The following is a 20,519-nucleotide window of genomic DNA, read 5'->3' as shown; positions in this document are numbered from 1 at the left end:
AGTGGGTGATCGTTGTACCAGGTGCCGCAGATGGCATAGCGGTTAGTGCCAGCCATACCTTGATACATTTACCCTGACGCTTCTCCGTTTCTGCCTTAAATACCTTGAATTTCTCAAAGCATTTAGACTTACGGTGCATCAAATAAATATACCCATACCTTGAGTAATTATCAGTGAAAGTAATGAAATTCTCAAAGCCACCTCTAGCCTGGATATTCATGGGGCCACACAAATCATAGTGAACTAGTTCTAATGTCTCTATTGCTTTATAGCCCTTGACCGAAAAGGGTCTCTTGGTCATCTTACCTTTTAAGCCGGATTCACAGACTGGTAGTGCCTCCACTTCTAATGAACCTAATGGATCATTCTGAACCAGCCTTTAAATCCGTCTCAAGTTAATATAACCTAGACGTAAGTGCCAAAGATAAGTTTGGTTCAATTTAGAAGGTTTATTTCTCTTACATGATAGTTTATCAGTGTTATTCAATTCATTTAGTTGCACTTTAGCATAAACATGATAAATAATATAAAGACCATCCACCAATGTACTAGAATAGATAAAATGTTTATTTAACTTAATAACAACTGAGTTATTAAAATAAACGGAATATCCATGATCAACCAACTTGGAAACTGAGATCAAATTCCATCTAATGAAAGGTACATAAAGAGAGTCTTTCAATATTAAAATCCTATCTCTACCAAAAGAAATTTGAATATCTCCTACTGCAACTACTAACACTCTCGTGTCATCTCCTAAAAATACGTAAATCTCCCCATCACTTAGCTAGCGAGTTTGCTGGAACCTCTGCCCAAAAATACAAATATAATTAGTGGCTCCCATATCTACACACCAAGTACTAGTAAATATCACAGCTAAACATTTTTCAACTACTAGTGAATGAGATATACCTTTGTTGTTTTGTTTGGCGAGATAAACTGGACATTGTGATTTCTAGTGCCCTGGTGAAAACACTTGCCCTTGGGATTTTTCACTCCATCATGCGACCCACGTAATTCTGGAGGAGCTCCCTATGGTTTCTGAATTTTTTTCTACTTCTTTCAGCCTTTTGGCCTAGAAGAAGAACCTTTCTCAGTCACAAAAGTAATAGTTGGCTTCCTGATGAGGCCCTCAACTGCTTGAAGCTCTTTAAGTAGTTCTACTAATGAGTAAGAGAGCTTATTCATGTTGTAGTCCAGGCAAAACTGCTTGAAAGAGTCAGGCAGCGACTGGAGAACGATATCGACCTGGGTTTCCCCATCGATTTCAACTCCAAGGATCTTTAGCTCATTGAGAAGACCAATCATCTTCAAAACATGATTCCTCACTGGGGTCCCTTTTGCCATAATAGTATTCATAAGTTCCTTCATAGCAGTCTACCTAGCAGCACGATTTTGATCCTCAAACATTTCTTTGAGGTTCTGCATTATATCATAAGTAGAAGGCATAGATTGGTGCTGATGTTGTAGAACAATCGACATAGATGCCAAAATGTAACACCGCGCCATCTCATCAGCCTTAATCCATTTTTGGTAAGCTTGGGTCTCCTCATCGATTGCCCCTTCACCGGGTTTCTGTGGACATACCTCTACGAGCACATACTTGTACTCCTCTACAGTCAATACAACATCCAAGTTTCTTTTCCAATCAATATAATTAGGTCCAACCAGTTTCTTTTCTTTGAGAATAACAGCCAGGGGATTTAAATTCATTTTAATCCTGAGAATCACATATTATAACAAAATATGATGAGCAATAATAAACTTTTAATTCAATTAAAAGAATATGGTTCCCTCTACCAATTTTTTTTTTTAAAAGATGTCAGCAATCTAGCACACCGTGAGTAGTGTACCTCGATGGGAGGTCGTATACTATTCAACATTTGTGTAGACAAGTGAGGACCTATTAATTTTACTATCTAGGCAAGTAACTATGCCAAGCAAAATTAAACTGTTGACTTAACTTTGGTCCTATAAACAATAGCAGTGACTCAAATGGTGAGGATATTATTATTCATAGTTAAGTGTATACCAGCATATGATACTAGACCTATTGTCCCGTAGTGAATCCCCAGATGAAGATGTGCCCCAATACTAACAATTACTAGAGTTTATACTTGATGAGTTTGTAATTAATTCCATCCGATGGGGAGGAAGATACTAATATCATCACATAAAATTAATTTACTTCACCTATAAACTAGTGATGAAGACCATGAGATTTATATGTAATAAATTCCCTCACCCACTTAGCTATTTAATTCATAAGGGATACAAATACGTGTTTAATATTCCAATATTGGTAACTAAAATAAATGCAACAAATTAAATTCCAAATTCCCTTAATTATTTTTTTTATAAAAAAGTATATTATAACTTGGGAATTAATTTTATTCTCTAATTGCACATGCATAAATCAACATTGAAATTATAAATTTTACATGCTAATGACATAACACAAGAACAACAAACACGCCTAGCAATATGATATAATAAATATTCTAGCTATTATGGTCAAGCAGCTTGCATCAAAATACCGTGAATCCTTGTTTGCCATTACGCAATGCTGGGGATAGGCGAAAAACTGCATCACTATTCTAGGGTTTTTCCTATTTTTCTCCATTGCTATGCGCCGCTATGAACCATCTAATCATCATTCTGTAACTAGGATTTCACCCAATTTTCGACCGCTATTCACATGCCGCAACCGTGTCTCCTTCTCGGATGAAGCTGCATCAGATTACAAAATCCTATGCCTTCATAACCGAAGTTCACATGCTACGAATCTTGTAATAAAAAATCGCAATCACAAAACATACATTCGTGTGACCATAATTTCCGGACATAACGCTGCAAAACAAAGGTTAGTGCATACACACGTTCTACCATAAGCATGCATTGGTTCAATTTTGAAAGACCATGGTATTATTATCCGTATACAGTATCAACCGAGGCTCTGATACCAATTGAAGGGACTTACGGAATAGTCCTAAGATCCGATTGTAGTGCATACGGATAACCAAAAAAAATAATAATATGATCATGCAAACCCTAATTCTATGATAGGATTATACCTGCGAGATCTTCCTCGTTTGATCCCAAATCCGTACATACGAAAACGATCTCTTGAAGACGACCATGAATCTTCTACTGTATTCCTTAAACACGCCTTGCTCCTGTGAGAGTGAGCTCGTAAGCGGCTGCTAGGGTTTCCTTCTCTCACGAAAACGTCTGCCTCTGTGAGAGTTCACTCGTCTTACCCTAGCTGTTGAATGGAGCGTGTGTATATAGGCTACAACAGAGACCTCTGGGCAAATATGACTAGGGCTTCGCACGTAATTAAGAATTCCTAATCCGACCTGAATTCATCCTTAATTATGTTAATTATAATTCATACCACTAAAGGATTATAATTGCACTCCCCTGTCATATTCGAAATTAAATTTCGAGCTCCTATTATTAAATGCTTATTATCTCCCCACGTAAAGATTACATATACTCATCTATTAAATTAAATTACTGATAATTTAATTAATTGACATATTAATTCCCTGAGACCTTTCACTTAACTTATTTGATGTGTTAGATTCAAAATCCACCTACAAGGTTTGACACAATCAAAACTTATAAGCTTCCTCGAGGGGGTATCATCAATCCTGATACCGGGATGTGGATTCCATCAATAATTAATGTTCACCATACACATAATGTCATCACCCAACTCATTGAGTTTTTTTTACCCATAAAGAATCTCACACTTCTATGAATCAAAGTAATAAACACTATATGCATGTGTCCAATAATCATATTAGAATTAAAAGCATAAGCATTCATAATAACCATAAGGTATTAATTGTTTTATATAGTCAGAATAAAAACAATTACCCCAAGACGATCATGTTCAATACACACAAAGTGTACTAGCACAAGGTGTTGGAACTGTATCATTCCCAATAGTGAAAACAGACCTATTAAAACCTTGTGCTACAGTCCTGCTAATGGAGTATCCAATTTCTTTTAAGACTGTGAATAATAAACTTATATTCTATAAGAACTGATGATCTAATCTTTTGTGTATAAGTTGTACTCTACATACTAGATCACCTAATATATAGAATAAAAGACGCACATGCATAATCATTAAATAAATAATGTCAGGCAAACATTACTCACAAAGATTCTCATTAAAATAAAATAACTGAAGTTATTAATAAATACTAAAATCAATTACATAAAGCATGTCTTTCAATATAAATCCCTAACAAGTTGGTGGTCGTTTTGACTTGCCCGAAGGCCCTCCCCTCTTAGTCACAAAGAATAGTACTTAATTGGTTGATTTGACTCACCTCCTCTAGGGAGACTCTGTTGTTCACATGGTTAGTACATGATGAACTTGACTTACCCTTAATGGGTAAATTCTCTCTTAAGCATGTGGTTGTCATGTGATTGACCTTATTTATGTCCTTTTGACACATGACTAACTTGATTTGCCCCTCTATGTTGGCTCTTTGATTATGTGGTTAGTCCGTGGTTGGCCTAATATGTCTCTTTTTGGGGAGGCTCTCCCGATCATGCGTTGAGCACATGACTAACTTGATTTACCCCCTCCTAGAGAGGCTTTTCCAAGTATGTAGTTAGCGTGTGCCCTATTTGATCTATATTCCCCCAACAATATACATGAGCTAGACACCCTATAAAAAAAGGCTGCAGTATCGTAAATACATAATTGGAAAGTGAATACTTAAATAAGAACCTTGACCTTTGATGACGTAACTAGTTATCATAGTCCTTTGGGTTCAATATATCTTCTCGAATCCTTGTGAAAGACAATAGCTCCTATCTTTGTACAGTCACGAGAGAGTACAAAATGGATGAGTTTGGGTAGATAGATAAATGCTTTGGTGAGAATTATTGTTCAAATTTGTTTCAAATATTAAACAAACTTAAAAGACTTAATTGCAAAATTCTCTTTTTGTTTGTGTTTTTTTTTCAAGCACAATTCTAAAGTTGACTTATTTTTATTTTTATTTTATGTTTTTATTGCGGCTGATCACCATTGACATCAAAGTTCAATGCAGGCAAGTTGTTCAACCACAACATTTTGTATATATATAAATTGAATGACAGAAACCACGTGCTTTTAATATATATAAATGTTGAAGTTGAATATGCCTTCAATAATAATTAAAGCATGACAGTTAACATTAATTAAAAAAGGGTTTAGATCACAATACATGATTAATTAAGGAGCAATATAAATTAACACGGCCTCAATCTGTAAGTTGGTAAACGCTTTCCCTTTTCATCATCATGGTATACAAAAAATACCATTCACACATCCTTCTTGGTTCAATGACATAATTAATATGATTATAAATATATATACATACATATTATTCTTGGGCGATATACATAAAAGTTGGTACGATCTTATAATATTTTTTATTAAGGAGTTTAGAGTTTGGTTATATTGCTCCTATTTAAAATTAATTTAAAAATTTTAATGCAAGATATGGTCGAAACATGTTTTTTTCTTTTAGACTTTTAAGTTCTATAGATCTTTGCATATAGAGATGTATTAAACATGTACTTAAAAACGACTCTTGATGAAGTTATGCTTTTAGTTGAATTGAATTAGTTTTTTGGCGAAACTCTATATGGTCCACAGTTGCATGTACATAAATTTTCTCCCGTTTATATGATATATATATATATATATATATATATATATATATATATGTTGCAACAATTTTATGGTCTTCAATTTATAAACAATTAGTTCAAGATGTGCTAACTCATAAGTTAGTTAACTAATGCATTTCGACAAAACGTGAATTATTTGTGTGAAGATCTTAAATAATGTTACTACAAAGTAGGGGTATCAGATAAGAGAACAAACATTGTTTATAAATGTAGATACCTGCATATATGGACTGATTTTTTAAAGTCTCGTATGAAATGTAAAAATATAGTGTGTCTCAAGAAGTTATTTCATTTGTACAAAACATTAGAAGTATCTTCAGGTTAAATTTCTTATTTGAATATGTCTCTCAAGAAAGGATTTGAAAAATTTTAGGGATCTTTCAGAGGGAATATAAGTTGGCGTTATTTAATAAACCTCTTCAATGAACATCTGCTTCCTCGCTCCTTTGCTGAAGTTAAATTGAATACGCCCAACATCATCAAGTTACCTCCAAGGGAAGTCGAATTTGGATTAATAAGTTTGTCTTTTTCTCCCGCTTCTTCGAAGGTAGAAAAGTAATGGCCTTCAGAGAAACTTGGTAAAAGGATGCACCCAATAAAAGGTAAAACAAAAAAAGTATGAAGTATTGAATTCTCTAGAGTTTGTAGCCTGGAATCATCTTGGCCTCAAACAAAGGGCTGCAATGGATCCACACTAATCCTCTATCTGTTCATTGAAATACTCCTAAAAGGCAAATTTTAGAGAAGTCTAATAATACCTAAACAAAAATAGATAATTTGTTTCATCTTGAATGCTTTTTGTTTGAACCTCTATATATACCTGATTATTGAAGAGTTTTGAGTAGAAAACTCCTTTTCTTTTTTGGGTCTTCAATAATTCATACTTATTGGCAAATCTAATTTCGCGCGCGCGCACACACACATACACACACACACACACACACACACACACACATATATATATATATATATATGTGTGTGTGTGTGTGTGTGTGTGTGTGTGTGTGTGTGTGTATAGATCATATATTAAGCATGTTCAATCTCATTCCATGAGATCTAGAAACCATTTTAGTATTTCTCTAATATGCCCATGCACTTAAAAAAATTGGACCAGAAGAGTGAGTAAAGTATAGACTCACTGTACCTTGTGTTATAATTTTAATGAAAAGAATAGGATGATAAAAAGATTCAAAAACTTGGTTCTAGAGAATTAGTTTTCTTGAAAACTTGGATCTACAAGCAAGTCATCGAGAGAAATAGATTTGTATATCTCTCTAAGAAAAGTGATACAGATAAGAAATTATTGCAGAACTTTAGAATGTTTATCTCGTTGGAGAAAGACTAATTGTAAAGAAAGAGGTATCTAACATAGTATTTAAAATCATTTAATCACACAATCTGATACTACTACTTGAATCCATACAAATGATAAATATATTTGAGTTTTCGTTTTAAAAGTATAGACCTCGTCCACTTTGGCCGCCGGTCTAATTATTGATATAAAACCCTTTAATTGATGGATTTACTTCTAAACATTATGTGTAAAAATCTTTTAAATTGAACCCTATCCGGCTTGTCAAAATTGAAATCATAGGACCAACTAAACTTTTCGAAAAATCAATTTTAGGAATATCCTCAAAACAGTTAAGGTATGGACAAGACTCAATCCCTAATTGATGGATTTACTTCTAAACATTATATGTAAAAATCTTTTAAGCTGAATCCTACATGTCTGTCAAAATTGAAATCATAAGATCAACTAAACTTCTCGAAAGATTAATCTTAAGAATATCTCAAAAACTCTCAAGATATAGATGAGACTCAATACCCAATTGGATAAACTTTGTTGAAAAATTAATACGTCTAAAATATTCTAAAAAGATACAGGATGAAATGGCGCCTATGCTCATATGGTGGGCCCACCTTCCGGAATTTACCTTTCATGGAAGCCATCATTTTTGTCTTTTGAATTAAAATGCGGCGGTGGCTTTCATTGATTTTCGTCATCTACGATTTATCTTGTGTTGTAATGAGCAGTTCCGCTGGCGCCGCTGCTAGCTGTAGTCTTGTAATTCAGACAGCCAGCCATTCACAACTCCTCGCGTAAATCTAAGACTTTCTTTTAACAAATGAATACGTAGAGAATGTATAAACTGGTCACCTACCCGCCGCCGGCGAAAATTTTACTGTGTTCATTCTCTTCCGTTGAAACTTGGAACTATATATATATATATATATATATATACCAGTCAGATGAAAAAGCTACCATCAGCTGAAATTCTTCTGTCCAAGGCACCCCCAGTAATTTATCGGAATAAATTCTCATATAAGAATGGGATCATGATTCCAATAAAGTTATAAATCACCTTTACCACTTAAGTCAATTCGATTTGATTACGTACTTATTTATATATAATAATTCTTTACTTTTTCATAGATGATGACTAACCTACGTAGGTACTTACGAATTATTGTGCAATAAGAAAAAATAATGATAAAATACAGATCCCCTTATTTTTACTAATCATGCACAAAGCGGATTTTTTTTTGACTAATTAGAAAAATGGAAAAATCCAAAGCAACCAATCTTGTAACTAATTAATAAAAAGCTAGCCATAGGCGCACATGTACTATATGCCTGTTTCATGGTTCTCTATTTTTAAAATTTTAAAAAAATTATAAAAAAATAAAAAAGAATTAAATAGCATAAGAGCATTTCAGAAATTGAATGAAGAGGTTAAAGGAAAAGAAAAACTTCCTAATTTTTTAGGAAGGGTAAGCGTGGATTGAACTGTGTTTTTTTTTTTTCACATTTATACCCTTAAGTAGTTAAGTGTTCATTTTTTAATAAATGAAAAAAAAAATTAAATGAGGTTAATTTTAGGTTTTAGAAAGATGATCCCAAATAGGAGAATCCTCTTTATAATAGTATATAGATATAGATGAAGCATAAAAACGATATCATGGTTTTGAATTTTAAAAGAGTTTGGAATTTATAAGACTACACTTTTCTTATGTTTTTATATTTAAAATTTAAAATAGATTAATATAGATTTAGGAAAAATAGGATATAAATTTAAATTGAGATTCCTCAAAATTCACACATATCTAAATTTAAATTTAAAAATAATATTCTAAATATGACCTAATATTGGAGTATGCACGTCATGTACTTACATATATAGGTGAAATTTCTTAATAATACCCCAAAAAAAAAACTGTAAATATCTCCCTTCTTTATATTTAATTGCTTCCAAACAAAGCATTTGTTTTTTAGGCGCTTTCATAATTAAGAAATTAAACTATCTAATTCTGATATATAATAACACATTCATTTATTTGTTCAAAATTCGTTGAGCCTTTTAAAGATTGTTTAGTTAATAAATTCAAGATTTTTTTGATTACATGACAGAATTCGAATTTTAAAGATTATGATTTTCTAATTGAGATTAAGTATTGATATTTAAGAGAAAAAAAAATAGAGAAATGAACTGGGTATCGATCAAGTAGGCAAGAAACCTTGATTCCATCATATAAAATAATTATAAAAATAATTCCTTAATTTGCTTCATAAAGTGACAGCATCTGGGAGGGCAGTGAGAGATGCTCTTCTGAAACTTGTATAAAAAGGGTTTGATTCTATATTAAATTCTATTAAAATCTTATGAAAAGTAAAAATTTTATGATTGTAAAATGTGTTAAAACTTGAATTTTATATTAAAGGTTTCATGTTTTAAAGTTAAGAAAGGACTAAAAGTGATTAGTTTAGAATAATGAGTTTTTGTATTATTGTTTTTCAAAATGTAAATACGGGTATTGCGTATTTTTTTTATCTTGAAAAAACATTTTAGTTTAGTTGTTTTTGAAATTATTTTTGAAAAGAGAAATAGTAAAATTGCATTAGATTAAGATTTGTTCAAGTGACAATTCATTGATAAAATAATAAAAATACTGATAATTATTATAATTAGTATGATTATTATTAAAATAAAATAAAAAAAACCCGTGTTTTCATTTTATTCAAAAAAAATATACAAATCCAAAAACACAAAAAACACATTAAAATTATTTTTTTACAAAAATAATTTCAAAAAACACTTAATCGAGCAGATAAATCATCCCGTTGTACAGCTTAAGCCTAATGAAACTTTCGATTGACATAAAAACATGATTATACACTAACACACACATATAACAACTTCGATGCTACGAATAATATCGCAATTACTTAAATATTTTTTTCTAGAAAGTAAAATTATATTTAAGGATATATCTTTAATTGCACAAAACTTCCACAATATCAAAAGTCTGATCAAAGTATGAAGTAATAAATAGTCTTGACATATGAAGAGATTTTTTTTTTGGCAACTTAAACATATAGTCTTCAAATTTAAATGTAACACCTGCTCTTACCATTTATTAGGTCAAGGCCTATATATTTTAAGTTTGGTTGGCAACTATCTATTTCACAATCACAACAACTACAGTGTATTCTATTCTATTTGAAGGAAAAAAAAAAAAAAAAAGCCCCGTTGAAATTTTCAACATTCCATTCCTAATTAATTTAAACTTATGTGTATAAACTCTCACGAGCATTGTTGGGAATTGGGAAGCACAGAGACTAGGGAGAAATAACTGCTGATTTTCCTGGAAGAGGCGTATGCCATTATCCAAACCCCTAAACCCTAACCACAAAGTCAAATTAACTAAAACGAAGACCATTTGAACGCATCTACTCTTCACCTCCTTTCTCCTCTCAATTTTTCACATCGACTTTCCTTTTAAATTTTTTTTTTCAAAGGGTAGATGGCAAGTAGCTAAGCAACCGACGTGGCCACACTTGGCACCCCCAAAAAACACTTTAAAAATGTCCAAACGCGGCACAATCCAGCGCAGGAAATACACAAGAACAATTAATTAATTAATAAAACGCTGCAAAAGTGGCTTCTCTAGGAAGCGCCTTGCACCTCACGGATCGTAACCAGCAAGCCCCCCTCTATTTAAGCTCCCCCTTTTCGCCTCTCCCTTCTTTCTTGACTTCTCTCTCTCTCTCTCTCCGCGTTTTCTGTGTTCATATTGATCCCAAAGCTGCTGGTTTTATGATCTTCCAAGCAAAAATCAACTGGGCTTTTGTGATTAACTGGGGTTTTGGTGAATTGGGTTTGTGTTGATTCTTAGTTTGGTGCAGATTTTTGGTTTCGGGTGGTTTTGATTAATTTGTCACCATGGAAGAAGAAGCTTCAGCACTGGTGAACGTGTACAGAGCAGATGATGATGGTATAATGGATTTGCCTCCGGGGTTTCGGTTTCACCCCACAGACGAAGAAATTATAACCCATTATCTCACAGCAAAGATCACCAACAGCTGCTTCACTGCCAGAGCCATCGGCGAAGCCGATTTGAACAAGTCCGAGCCCTGGGATTTACCCAGTAATTCCTCTCTCTATCTCTCTCTCTCTGATCTCTGTCTCTCTCTAATTGTTAATTCCATGGCCTGGTTTGCGAATTTTCTTAAAAAAATTTGATCTTTTTTTTGCAGAGAAAGCTAAGATGGGAGAGAAAGAGTGGTACTTCTTCTGCCAGAAAGACAGAAAGTATCCAACAGGCATGAGGACGAACAGGGCGACTGAGTCAGGATACTGGAAGGCCACGGGAAAAGACAAAGAGATTTACAGAGCAAAAGGGTGTCTTGTGGGAATGAAGAAGACGCTTGTGTTCTACATAGGGAGGGCTCCCAAAGGACAGAAAACCAATTGGGTCATGCATGAATATAGGATAGAAGGCAAATTCTCCTACCATGCCCTCCCCAAGCCTGCAAAGGTATTACTTTTTCTCTTTTCTTGTTTTGGGCCGAAAAAAAAAGGGTATAGGGTTTAACTATTTGCATGACAAGCTTTGTGGTTTCTTCTTCTTCTTCCTTTTTTTTTTTTTCGTCAATCACCTTTTTCCCTTCCTTTTGTGAGTTGGTTGAGGTTCTTTCTCTTTTCGTAGTGCCCTTTCTTTTTTGCTTTTGTTTGCAATTTCAAGATTCTCAAATGGGTTATTCTCAAATTTTCTTTTCGGTGCTGCAGGATGAATGGGTTGTGTGTAGGGTTTTTCACAAGAGCACAGGAATTAAAAAAGCCCCAATTGCTCCAAGCCTTGCGAGGATGAGCTCTTTTGGGGATGACCTATTGCTAGACTGCTCTTCACCAATACCACCACCACCTCTAATAGAAATAAACCCTAATTCCTCCAACTTCAGCCAACCTCATGAAGACAGCTTCAAAAGGGAGACTACTGCACCATCTACAGCGAGATCAACCGACTCCGCCGCCGCCACTGCCACCACCGCCACCTATAACTTCCCCTACTACCCAGCCACCGCCGCCGCCGAATCACTAGAAGACCACAAGAACTATCTTCTACCCAACAATTACCAATTAGGGATGAGTTCAAGTGACACAACAGCAATAATTAACTCACTATTCTACCCTAAAAATCCGCCTGCAAATCCTCTTTTTCCCTTCAAAGGGTCTCCATACCCTGGCCACTTGCACCAACAAGAAGGAAGGGCTTACTATAATTCCATTCCAAGCTTTGCCAGCGCCGCCTTCCTTCATGGCCAAGCCACCTTACCACCCAGGGCCGCCGTGTCGGGCTCCGAGTGCAAGGTGGAACAACTCTCGGGGAACCAGTCGATGGTCACCGGCCTCTCGCACGACACGGTGCTCAGCGCCGATGTGACCGCTGAGATCTCGTCCGTGGTTTCGAAGCACCACAGCGGGACCAAGGCCGGGCCTTGTGAGAACCTGGGGGATCCTTCACTTGGATCCAATATGGTGGATTTGGATTGTTTGTGGAACTACTGAATGATGATCAAGAAGATGAATTTCATCAATTCTCAGCTTGCAGTCTGCATATAATATGTTCTTTAGGATATTTGGTTTTAAAGTCTAGTTCGTTAGGTAGGTATACTGCAGCAATATATTAAGGTATTTGGATTTCAAAGATATATTATGCTGTGTATAAACCTGTCATGTTTAGACATTAGACCTTTTCTGATAAGATTTTTCTTTATATAAATATATACATAATAGAAAACAAAAACCATGCATACATTTGATCTAATTTGTTAATTAAGTACATTTATTCATTTTTCTGAAATAATTATAATAAGATTATGCTGGTTTTGTATATGTATTAGCTAGCCATGGATTGGGACATACACATGTGACGTGTGTAATGTATCTTAATTTTGATGTATTTTTTATTTAATATAATGAATTATTGAACTAAGTATGCTTTAGTTTTTACTTTTTGTCTGCTTTAATTATGCCATTATCAGTTTAGGCTTGGTGGTTGATGATCTTACTATTGCTGCATGCACAAAGTATATTCATGTGGAAATAATAAAATTTTAATTTAAAATCTATTTAGGATGTTTAAAAATGAATATCGGAAAAAAAAAAAAAAAAAAGGTTAGCATTTGTGGGATTGCTATCTATTTGCTATAAATATTTGCATTAATTATGGATTATTCATGAAATATGTAGCATTTTGTATTAGTTTAGTAGTTCAATATATCAATGTCTATACAAGAGCATATTAGAAAAGAAATAAAAGTAGTAAATAAAATGATAAAATTATGCATATGTATGTATAGATATGCATATATATATATATATATATATATATATATATGCATTGATATTGTGTGAAAGAAAATAAAATATTATTCATGGAGAGACAATTGATACAAACATAAGGCTCCACCAAAACTATTGTATTTTTATTGACTAACGAAGGATTACTTCAACAAGGTATTTGAATTTCATAGGCATGCTATGTGGATTCATAATGTTTTGACCATAATTTTCTAATAAAAATTTTCTCATATTAGAAGAAATTGTAATGATTTTGTTCTTTATGTTGCAAAATGTGCCATTGTTGCGCCTTATAACTTCATTAGACATCCCCTCTTTAATCTTTTCAAATGTAAGTATAATTTCAACCTAACCTACATAGGCCAAGGCAAAATCCTATATTGCAGCTGTTGCAATGTCCCAAAGAATGGTCTCGGGATGGTGAGGAAATAATCATATTGAAATGTTAGAACACCTAATTAACTGCTCATTTAATTGGTCACTGGACTAAACCTAGGCCAAAGGAACCAATAGTCTCGGTCTGTTTTTACCAAAGTGGGGATCGAGAGTTCAGTTATGTGAGGGGAAGGTATTCACACTCCCTACACACCTATTCGACGAACGGTACCTAATTAAGTATGAAATATCCCCAAATTGAATTTAATAACCTTTAATTAATTATTTCTTAAAATAAATAAATAAACAAAATTGAGAGGAGGTAAAGACCTCAGTACGATTTAGGAATACTTAATAAGACTTTTAAACGAGTGGATCTTGTTAAATAAATTTCTCTTAGAACTAATATAGGGTGAGGTCCAAAATACCTTATTACCCTTTTTTAAATCATAGGGACCACACATAGGCGAAAAAATGGGGGAAAATGTCAAATTATAAGCAAAAAAATCTTTAAATTGTATCCCCAGATTTTTCAAAATTTTTCAAAGTTTTTCTAAAATTTTATAATATTTTTAAAGAGTTTTTCTCATTTTTTTTCAGCTTGAAATAGCCCAAAATATTTTTTTTTTCCCTTATTTTTCTAGCCTTCAAAATATTTTTCCTAATTTTTTTGAATTTTTTTCTATTTTTAGAGTTTTTTTTCAATTATAAAACTAATTAACAATTAAATTAATCAAATAAATAAATAAACTATATATTTTGATATATTTCTAACATCACACAACATTCTAACAACACCATCAAACATTTTAATTCTACTATTCTCTATTCCACCAAGTTTACATGATGTATCGTTACCCATTAGAACATAACCAGAATTTACTAAGCTATATGTGTCAAACTAATCTTTATTGGATGTCATGTGATAGGAGCATGTCGAATCTAAGTTCCAAGAATTTATGAGATAATTTGAAACCAAATGAAACAGAAAACATATCCTCGTCACTGCTCTCTGAGTCTTCTACTTCCACTACATTCATAGACCTTGATAGACCCTATTTATTCTTTGCTTTCTCCTTCTTTTTTCTCTAGACAATCTTGATAAGGATCTAGGAACAATAATCACACACACAAGCAAAATAAGCATACAAAATAAAAACACCAAATTTATGTGGTTTGGTCTAATCTGACCTACGTCCACGGAGCACACCAAATATACTATAACCTGGAAGAAACACAAGAGAAGGAGACACACACTCAACTCAACTCTTCTCACACTTTTCTCTCTCTCTCTCTCTCTCTCTCTCTCTCTCACCTTCAGCACTCTCACACTCCTCGCTCACTCACTTCACTTGCACTTACACACAACACAAATGTTCTTATTTATAGGTATATAGGATAGATATAGAAGGAAAGTTATTGCATTCTAATGGGATAATGAGCATGTGGTATTTAATGGATTATTTTAGCACGTGATAATTGTGTTTTCAAAGGAATGAATTTGGTAAGCAGTTGCAGCTCATCCTCTTTAAGGCGTTTCCATTTTCTCCGTTTCCATTTCAACTCAACAATCTCCTACTTGGAGACGGAGATACTATCTCAACCAGTATATAATATAATGATATGCTCAAATCTGTCTTCAAGCATGAAGACCAACTGAAATTGAGCACAAATTCAACTTTTCTGTAGTCACCACCTTTGTCAACATATTTGCTGGATTCTTGCTACTTTGGATTTTTTCCAGTGCCAACACTCCATCCTCTAACAGAGATTTGACGAAATGATAACGTAATCCAATATGTTTGGTTCTAGAATGAAATGCAAAGTTCTTTGTCAGATGTATCGCACTCTGATTGTCGCTGTGCAAGACATTTCTTTCCTGCTTTATTTCGAGCTCTATTAACAAACCTTGAAGTCAAATCATGTCTTTACTAGCTTCTATCACTACTACATACTCAGCTTCTGTAGTGGATAAAATAATAATCTTCTGTATCTGTGACATCCAGTTGTTGTGCCAACAGTGAACACATATCCGATGGTGCTTCTGCGATCACCTGCAAAATCGGTATCAACATATCCTCGAATTTTCAAATATCCTTTACCGAAACATAGACACTTATCAATAGTGTCACGTACATATCTCAAAATCCACTTCACTACTTCCTAGTGAGTCTTCTTGGATTTGATATAAACCTGCTGACAGATCCCACTGCTTGACTAATGTCTGGTCTAGTACCAAGCATGACGTACATGAGACTTCCAATGGTTGAGGCGTACGGTACCTTAGCCATGAAGTTCTTCTCTTCATCTGTTTGAGGAGCCTGATCCTTGGACAGACGAAAGTGACCAACCAATGGCATATTTACTACCTTGGCGCTGCTCATGTTGAATCTCTGTAATACACAGCTAATATACTTCGACTGAGATAATCGCAACGTTCCTTGTTGCTTATCTCTAGAGATCTGCATCCCAAGTATCTGCTTTGCTAAACCCAAGCCCTTCATGTCAAACTCCTCTGACATTTGCAGCTTCAATTTCCTGATTTCTCCAATATCTAGTCATGCAACTAACATGTCATCGGCATATAGCAATAGTATTATATATCTAGAATGATACCTCTTGAAGTAGTAATAATGGTCGACATTACACTTCTGAAAATCTTTTCTACACATAAAGTTGTCAAATTTTATGTACCATTGCTTGGGAGCTTGTTTGAGACCATACAAGCTCTTCTTCAATATGCACACAAGATCTTCTTTATCTTTTACTGAGAATCCTTTTGGTTGGTGCATGTAAATCTCCTCATCAATATCACTGTGAAGAAATGTTGTCTTCACATCCAACTACTCGAGATGTAGCTAGACCCTCTGAGGCAACAATGCTAAAGACTGATCTGATGGTTGTTAACTTCACAACCGGTGCAAAAATGTCAGTATAGTAAATTCCTTCCTTCTGCTCGAAGCCTTTGACTACCAATCGGGCTTTGTATCTCTTGGATCCATCATGCTTCTCTTTGATCCTGTACACCCATTTGTTGTGAAGAGTCTTTTTACCTTTGGGCAACTTAGCTAGTTCCCACATTTTGTTGGAGTTGAAGGACTTTATCTCATCCTTCATTGCAAGCTCCGCACTTGCTCGAATCTCCCGCCTGACATGCTTTATCATAGCATTCCAGTTATCTTCCATCTATAAGAAGTAAATAATTCATATACCTCTTATTTGATACATGCTGCCGAGAAGATCTCCTAAGCTCCGGAGCTGGAGTAGGAGACGGTGGTGCGACAATCTGCTCCACAGGTTCCTCTACGTGAAGAATCTTGGCATTTTTATGTTGTGTCTCCTCTACCTGAGGATTCTTGGTGTTTCGCTGTTATGTCTTGACACCTTCTAGGACATCATCCAAGTTTACATAGGTTGTTTCATTTTGAACTGGTTCTATGAGTTCTGTTGGTTATGTTGTGTGTCTGTCTTTGTACATCCCCTTTTCATTAAAGATCACATCTCTGCTTCTAATCACCTTCTTGTTTTCATCATCCCACATGCCATACCCATACTCATCTTCACCATAACCGATGAATGTGCATTTCCGGGACTTTGGACCAAGCTTGTTTCTAACATGATCATTAACATGCACATATGCTACACCACCAAAAACTTTAAAATGTGAAAGTATCACCTTTTTTCCGCTCCAAACATCTTCTGGTAGATTGTTGTCCAATGGTACTAATGGACTCCTATTAATCAAGTATGTTGTTGTATTGACTACGTCTGCCTAGAACTATTTTGGTAAGCCTAACTGCATACGAATGCTTTTAGCTCTTTCAGTCAATGACCGGTTCATCCACTCAACTATGCCGTTGTGTTGAGGCGTACCTGGCATAGTTTTTTCCATCCTGATACCATGCTTATAGCAGAATTTATTGAACCCAGTGTCATCATACTCACCACCATTATCAGTTCTCAGCTTCTTGATTTTCAAACCAATTTCATTTTCAACCATTGCTTTCCACATCTCAAAAGCATCAAAGACATCAGATTTGTATTTCAGGAAGTAAACACATTCCTTCCGAGAATAATCGTCAATAAAGGTCATGAAGTAATTCCTTCCACCTGGAGATAAAACGGTCGTCAGTCCCCATACATTTGAGTGGACTAATTCAAGTCTCTCCTTCTTTGGGGTACCGGTGTATGTCTGGAAACTGACTCTCTTTTGTTTCCCGAGTATACAATCATTGCACATATCAATCTCTACTGACCGTAGATCACTCAACTTTCCCTTTGAGTGCATCACCCTGAATCCCTTCTCACTAATGTGACCAATTCGTTGATGCCAAATGTTGCTATCGACATTTCTTATAGCAACTGAAATAGAAATACATGTATTAGAAATCACATAAAGTGTTCCACTTTTCTTACCTTGTGCAATTGAAAGTGCACCCTTTGAAATATTTAATTCATCACCAATGAATGTTGTGATGTATCCTTTATCTGCCAGTTGACCAAATGAGATCAAGTTCTTTCTCAGATCTGAAACATATCTGACATCTTTCAGCTTCCATACTAACCCGTTCATCTTGATCTTCACAATTCTTTTGTCAATTATGTTGCAAGGTTGATCATTGCCAAGATATACCTTACCGAAGTCACTTGGTATATATTCCTCTAAGCAATCTTTATTGCAAATGACATGAAATGAGGCTCCAGAGTCTAAGACCCAAGACTCCTTCTTGCTTTCCAAAAAGCATATCAACATATCACCTTCTTCTGAAGCAACATTTGCTTCTGCCTTCGCTTTATATTCATTTCTTGGACATTTGCACTAGTTTCTAAAATGATCGAACTTTCTACAGTTCCAACACTCAATGTTCTTTCTGCCCTGGGAACCTTTGGGATTTCTAGATTTGGATCACCTGGATCTAGATCTGCCGCGATTATTTGATCATCCATGCCCGCTTCCTTTCCATGAATCTCTCCCTCGGCTTTCCACATTTAATGTTGAACTTGAAGTGGAAGTAGTGTTTGACATCCTGATCTCTTCCGTCAAAATAATGCTAACGACTTCATTAAAATTCAACTCTAATTTTCCTGCAGAACTACTAATCGCAGTAACAATGCATTTCCAACTCTCAGGCAATTGACTAAGAATCAGTAAGGCACGGATCTCACTATAAAACTTGATTTCAACTGAGGCGAGTTGATCTGACAACTCGTTGAAATTATTTAGATGTATATTAAAACTTTCACCTATGGGCATGTTCATGGTGAATAACTTCTTCATTAAATGTACCTTATTAGCGGTTAATGGTTGCTCATACATGTTGGAGAGCACGTCCATAAGAGACTTGGTGGTTGTCATGTGCTTGATATTAAAGGCAACAGACTTTGCTAGTGTCATCCTGATAGCTCTGAGAGCTTTTCAATTAAGCAACTCCCACTCGTCCTCCTTTATGGAATCTAGTTTACCCTTCAATGGTAAGTGCAACTTCTTACCAAACAAGTGGTCCTCGATCCGCATCTTCCAGAAACCGAAGTTAGTGTCATTAAACATCTCAATCTTTGAGTTATTTTCATTCAACATCTAGATTCATCGATCTAGAGATGGAATTAGCTCAAAAGGATAGCACGGTTGGATTTGAAATGGCTGAAAATCTTTAAAATGGTTTAAGTCGTTCAAAAAACGAACTTGAAATGACTCTGAAAACCTAGTCAAACCTTCTAGTCAAAATTGGTCAACTTTCCATTAAACTTAACGGAATATACTCCCACTTAACAAAATATTCTGATGTCGTTACTAACGATGTTAATTAAAGTAGTTAACTAACTACTGACGTGATAGGTGGAACTCGGTGATGATATGGCACTGATGTGGCAAGTGGCGCTGACGTGGCAAATGGGGCCTAATGATGGTGTAGTAGTGGGGCCTCGTGTTGATGTGTCTACTGACGTGGTAGTGGAGCCTAGTGATGATTGTGCTAAATTACACCAAGTAAATTTACAGGGAAATGGGGGGTCATAATGGACCACTTAAGTCCCACTTTCCTAGATAGAATTTTTCTTAGACATGTAATTAGCACAATATAGCTCCTAGGACCTTCGATCTGGAAATTTTTCTCTGATCTGGAGACTTTGCTCCAACCTGGCTCTGATACCACTTAATAGGGATCTAGGAACAATAATCACACACACAAGCAAAACCAGCACACAAAATAAAAACACCAGATTTACATGGTTTGGTCTAATCTGACCTACGTCCATGGAACACACCAAATATACTATAACCTGTAAGAAAAACAAAAGGAGGAGACACACACTCAACTCAACTCTTCTCACACTTTTCTCTCTCTCTCTCTCTCACCTGCAACACTCTCACACTCCTCGCTCACTCACTTCACTTGCACTTACACACAACACAAATGTTCTTATTTATAGATACATAGGATAGATATAGAAGGAAAGGATTTATTGCATTCTAATGGGATAATGAGCACGTGGTATTTAATAAATTATTTTAGCGCCTGATAATTTTTTTTTTGAAGGAATGAATTTGGTACGCGGCTGCAGCTCATCCTCTTTAAGGCGTTTCCATTTTCTCTGTTTCCATATTTTCTCCGTTTCCATTTCAGCTTAACAAATCTCATTTTATGTGCCCCTTTTTCCCGCGCTTAAAACATCGTATGTCCTTCCTCTACCTGGAATTAGACTGAGATTTATTGTTACTCGATCCGCTCCGGGACTTGCTTCTCCCACGTTTTTGGTTACCTCTCACCACAAGCCCTTCATCTTGTAAATTTTTAT

At 35.0% G+C, this 20,519-nt stretch overlaps 1 protein-coding gene and 1 pseudogene across 1 annotated transcript; one reads left to right on the top strand and one right to left on the bottom strand.

The window, feature by feature from the left end:
• Nucleotides 1–1,032: 1,032 nt before the first annotated feature.
• LOC131143976 (uncharacterized) lies at nucleotides 1,033–1,713 on the bottom strand (annotated as a pseudogene).
• Nucleotides 1,714–10,655: 8,942 nt separating this feature from the next.
• Nucleotides 10,656–12,984, top strand: LOC131143738 (NAC domain-containing protein 46-like). The gene is made up of 3 exons (XM_058092018.1): nucleotides 10,656–11,133; nucleotides 11,243–11,523; nucleotides 11,775–12,984. Exons 1-3 carry the CDS (start codon nucleotides 10,929–10,931, stop codon nucleotides 12,552–12,554), a joined length of 1,266 nt encoding a protein of 421 aa, XP_057948001.1. The 5' UTR covers nucleotides 10,656–10,928; the 3' UTR covers nucleotides 12,555–12,984.
• Nucleotides 12,985–20,519: the final 7,535 nt, after the last annotated feature.

Source organism: Malania oleifera, chromosome 12 (assembly GCF_029873635.1).
Source record: "Malania oleifera isolate guangnan ecotype guangnan chromosome 12, ASM2987363v1, whole genome shotgun sequence".
Taxonomy (NCBI): Eukaryota; Viridiplantae; Streptophyta; class Magnoliopsida; order Santalales; family Ximeniaceae; genus Malania; species Malania oleifera.
Note: the sequence above shows the minus strand (reverse complement) of the source record. Positions and strands in the feature narration are given on the sequence as shown.

What these genes read in the sequence shown, in the direction of transcription:
- LOC131143738 (XM_058092018.1), top strand. Translation starts at nt 10,929, where the DNA reads ATGGAAGAAGAAGCTTCAGCACTGGTGAACGTGTACAGAGCAGATGAT. An exon ending in CGAGCCCTGGGATTTACCCA is followed by an intron (nt 11,134 to 11,242) that starts GTAATTCCTCTC and finishes TTTTTTTTGCAG; the next exon opens with AGAAAGCTAAGATGGGAGAG. An exon ending in CCCTCCCCAAGCCTGCAAAG is followed by an intron (nt 11,524 to 11,774) that starts GTATTACTTTTT and finishes TCGGTGCTGCAG; the next exon opens with GATGAATGGGTTGTGTGTAG.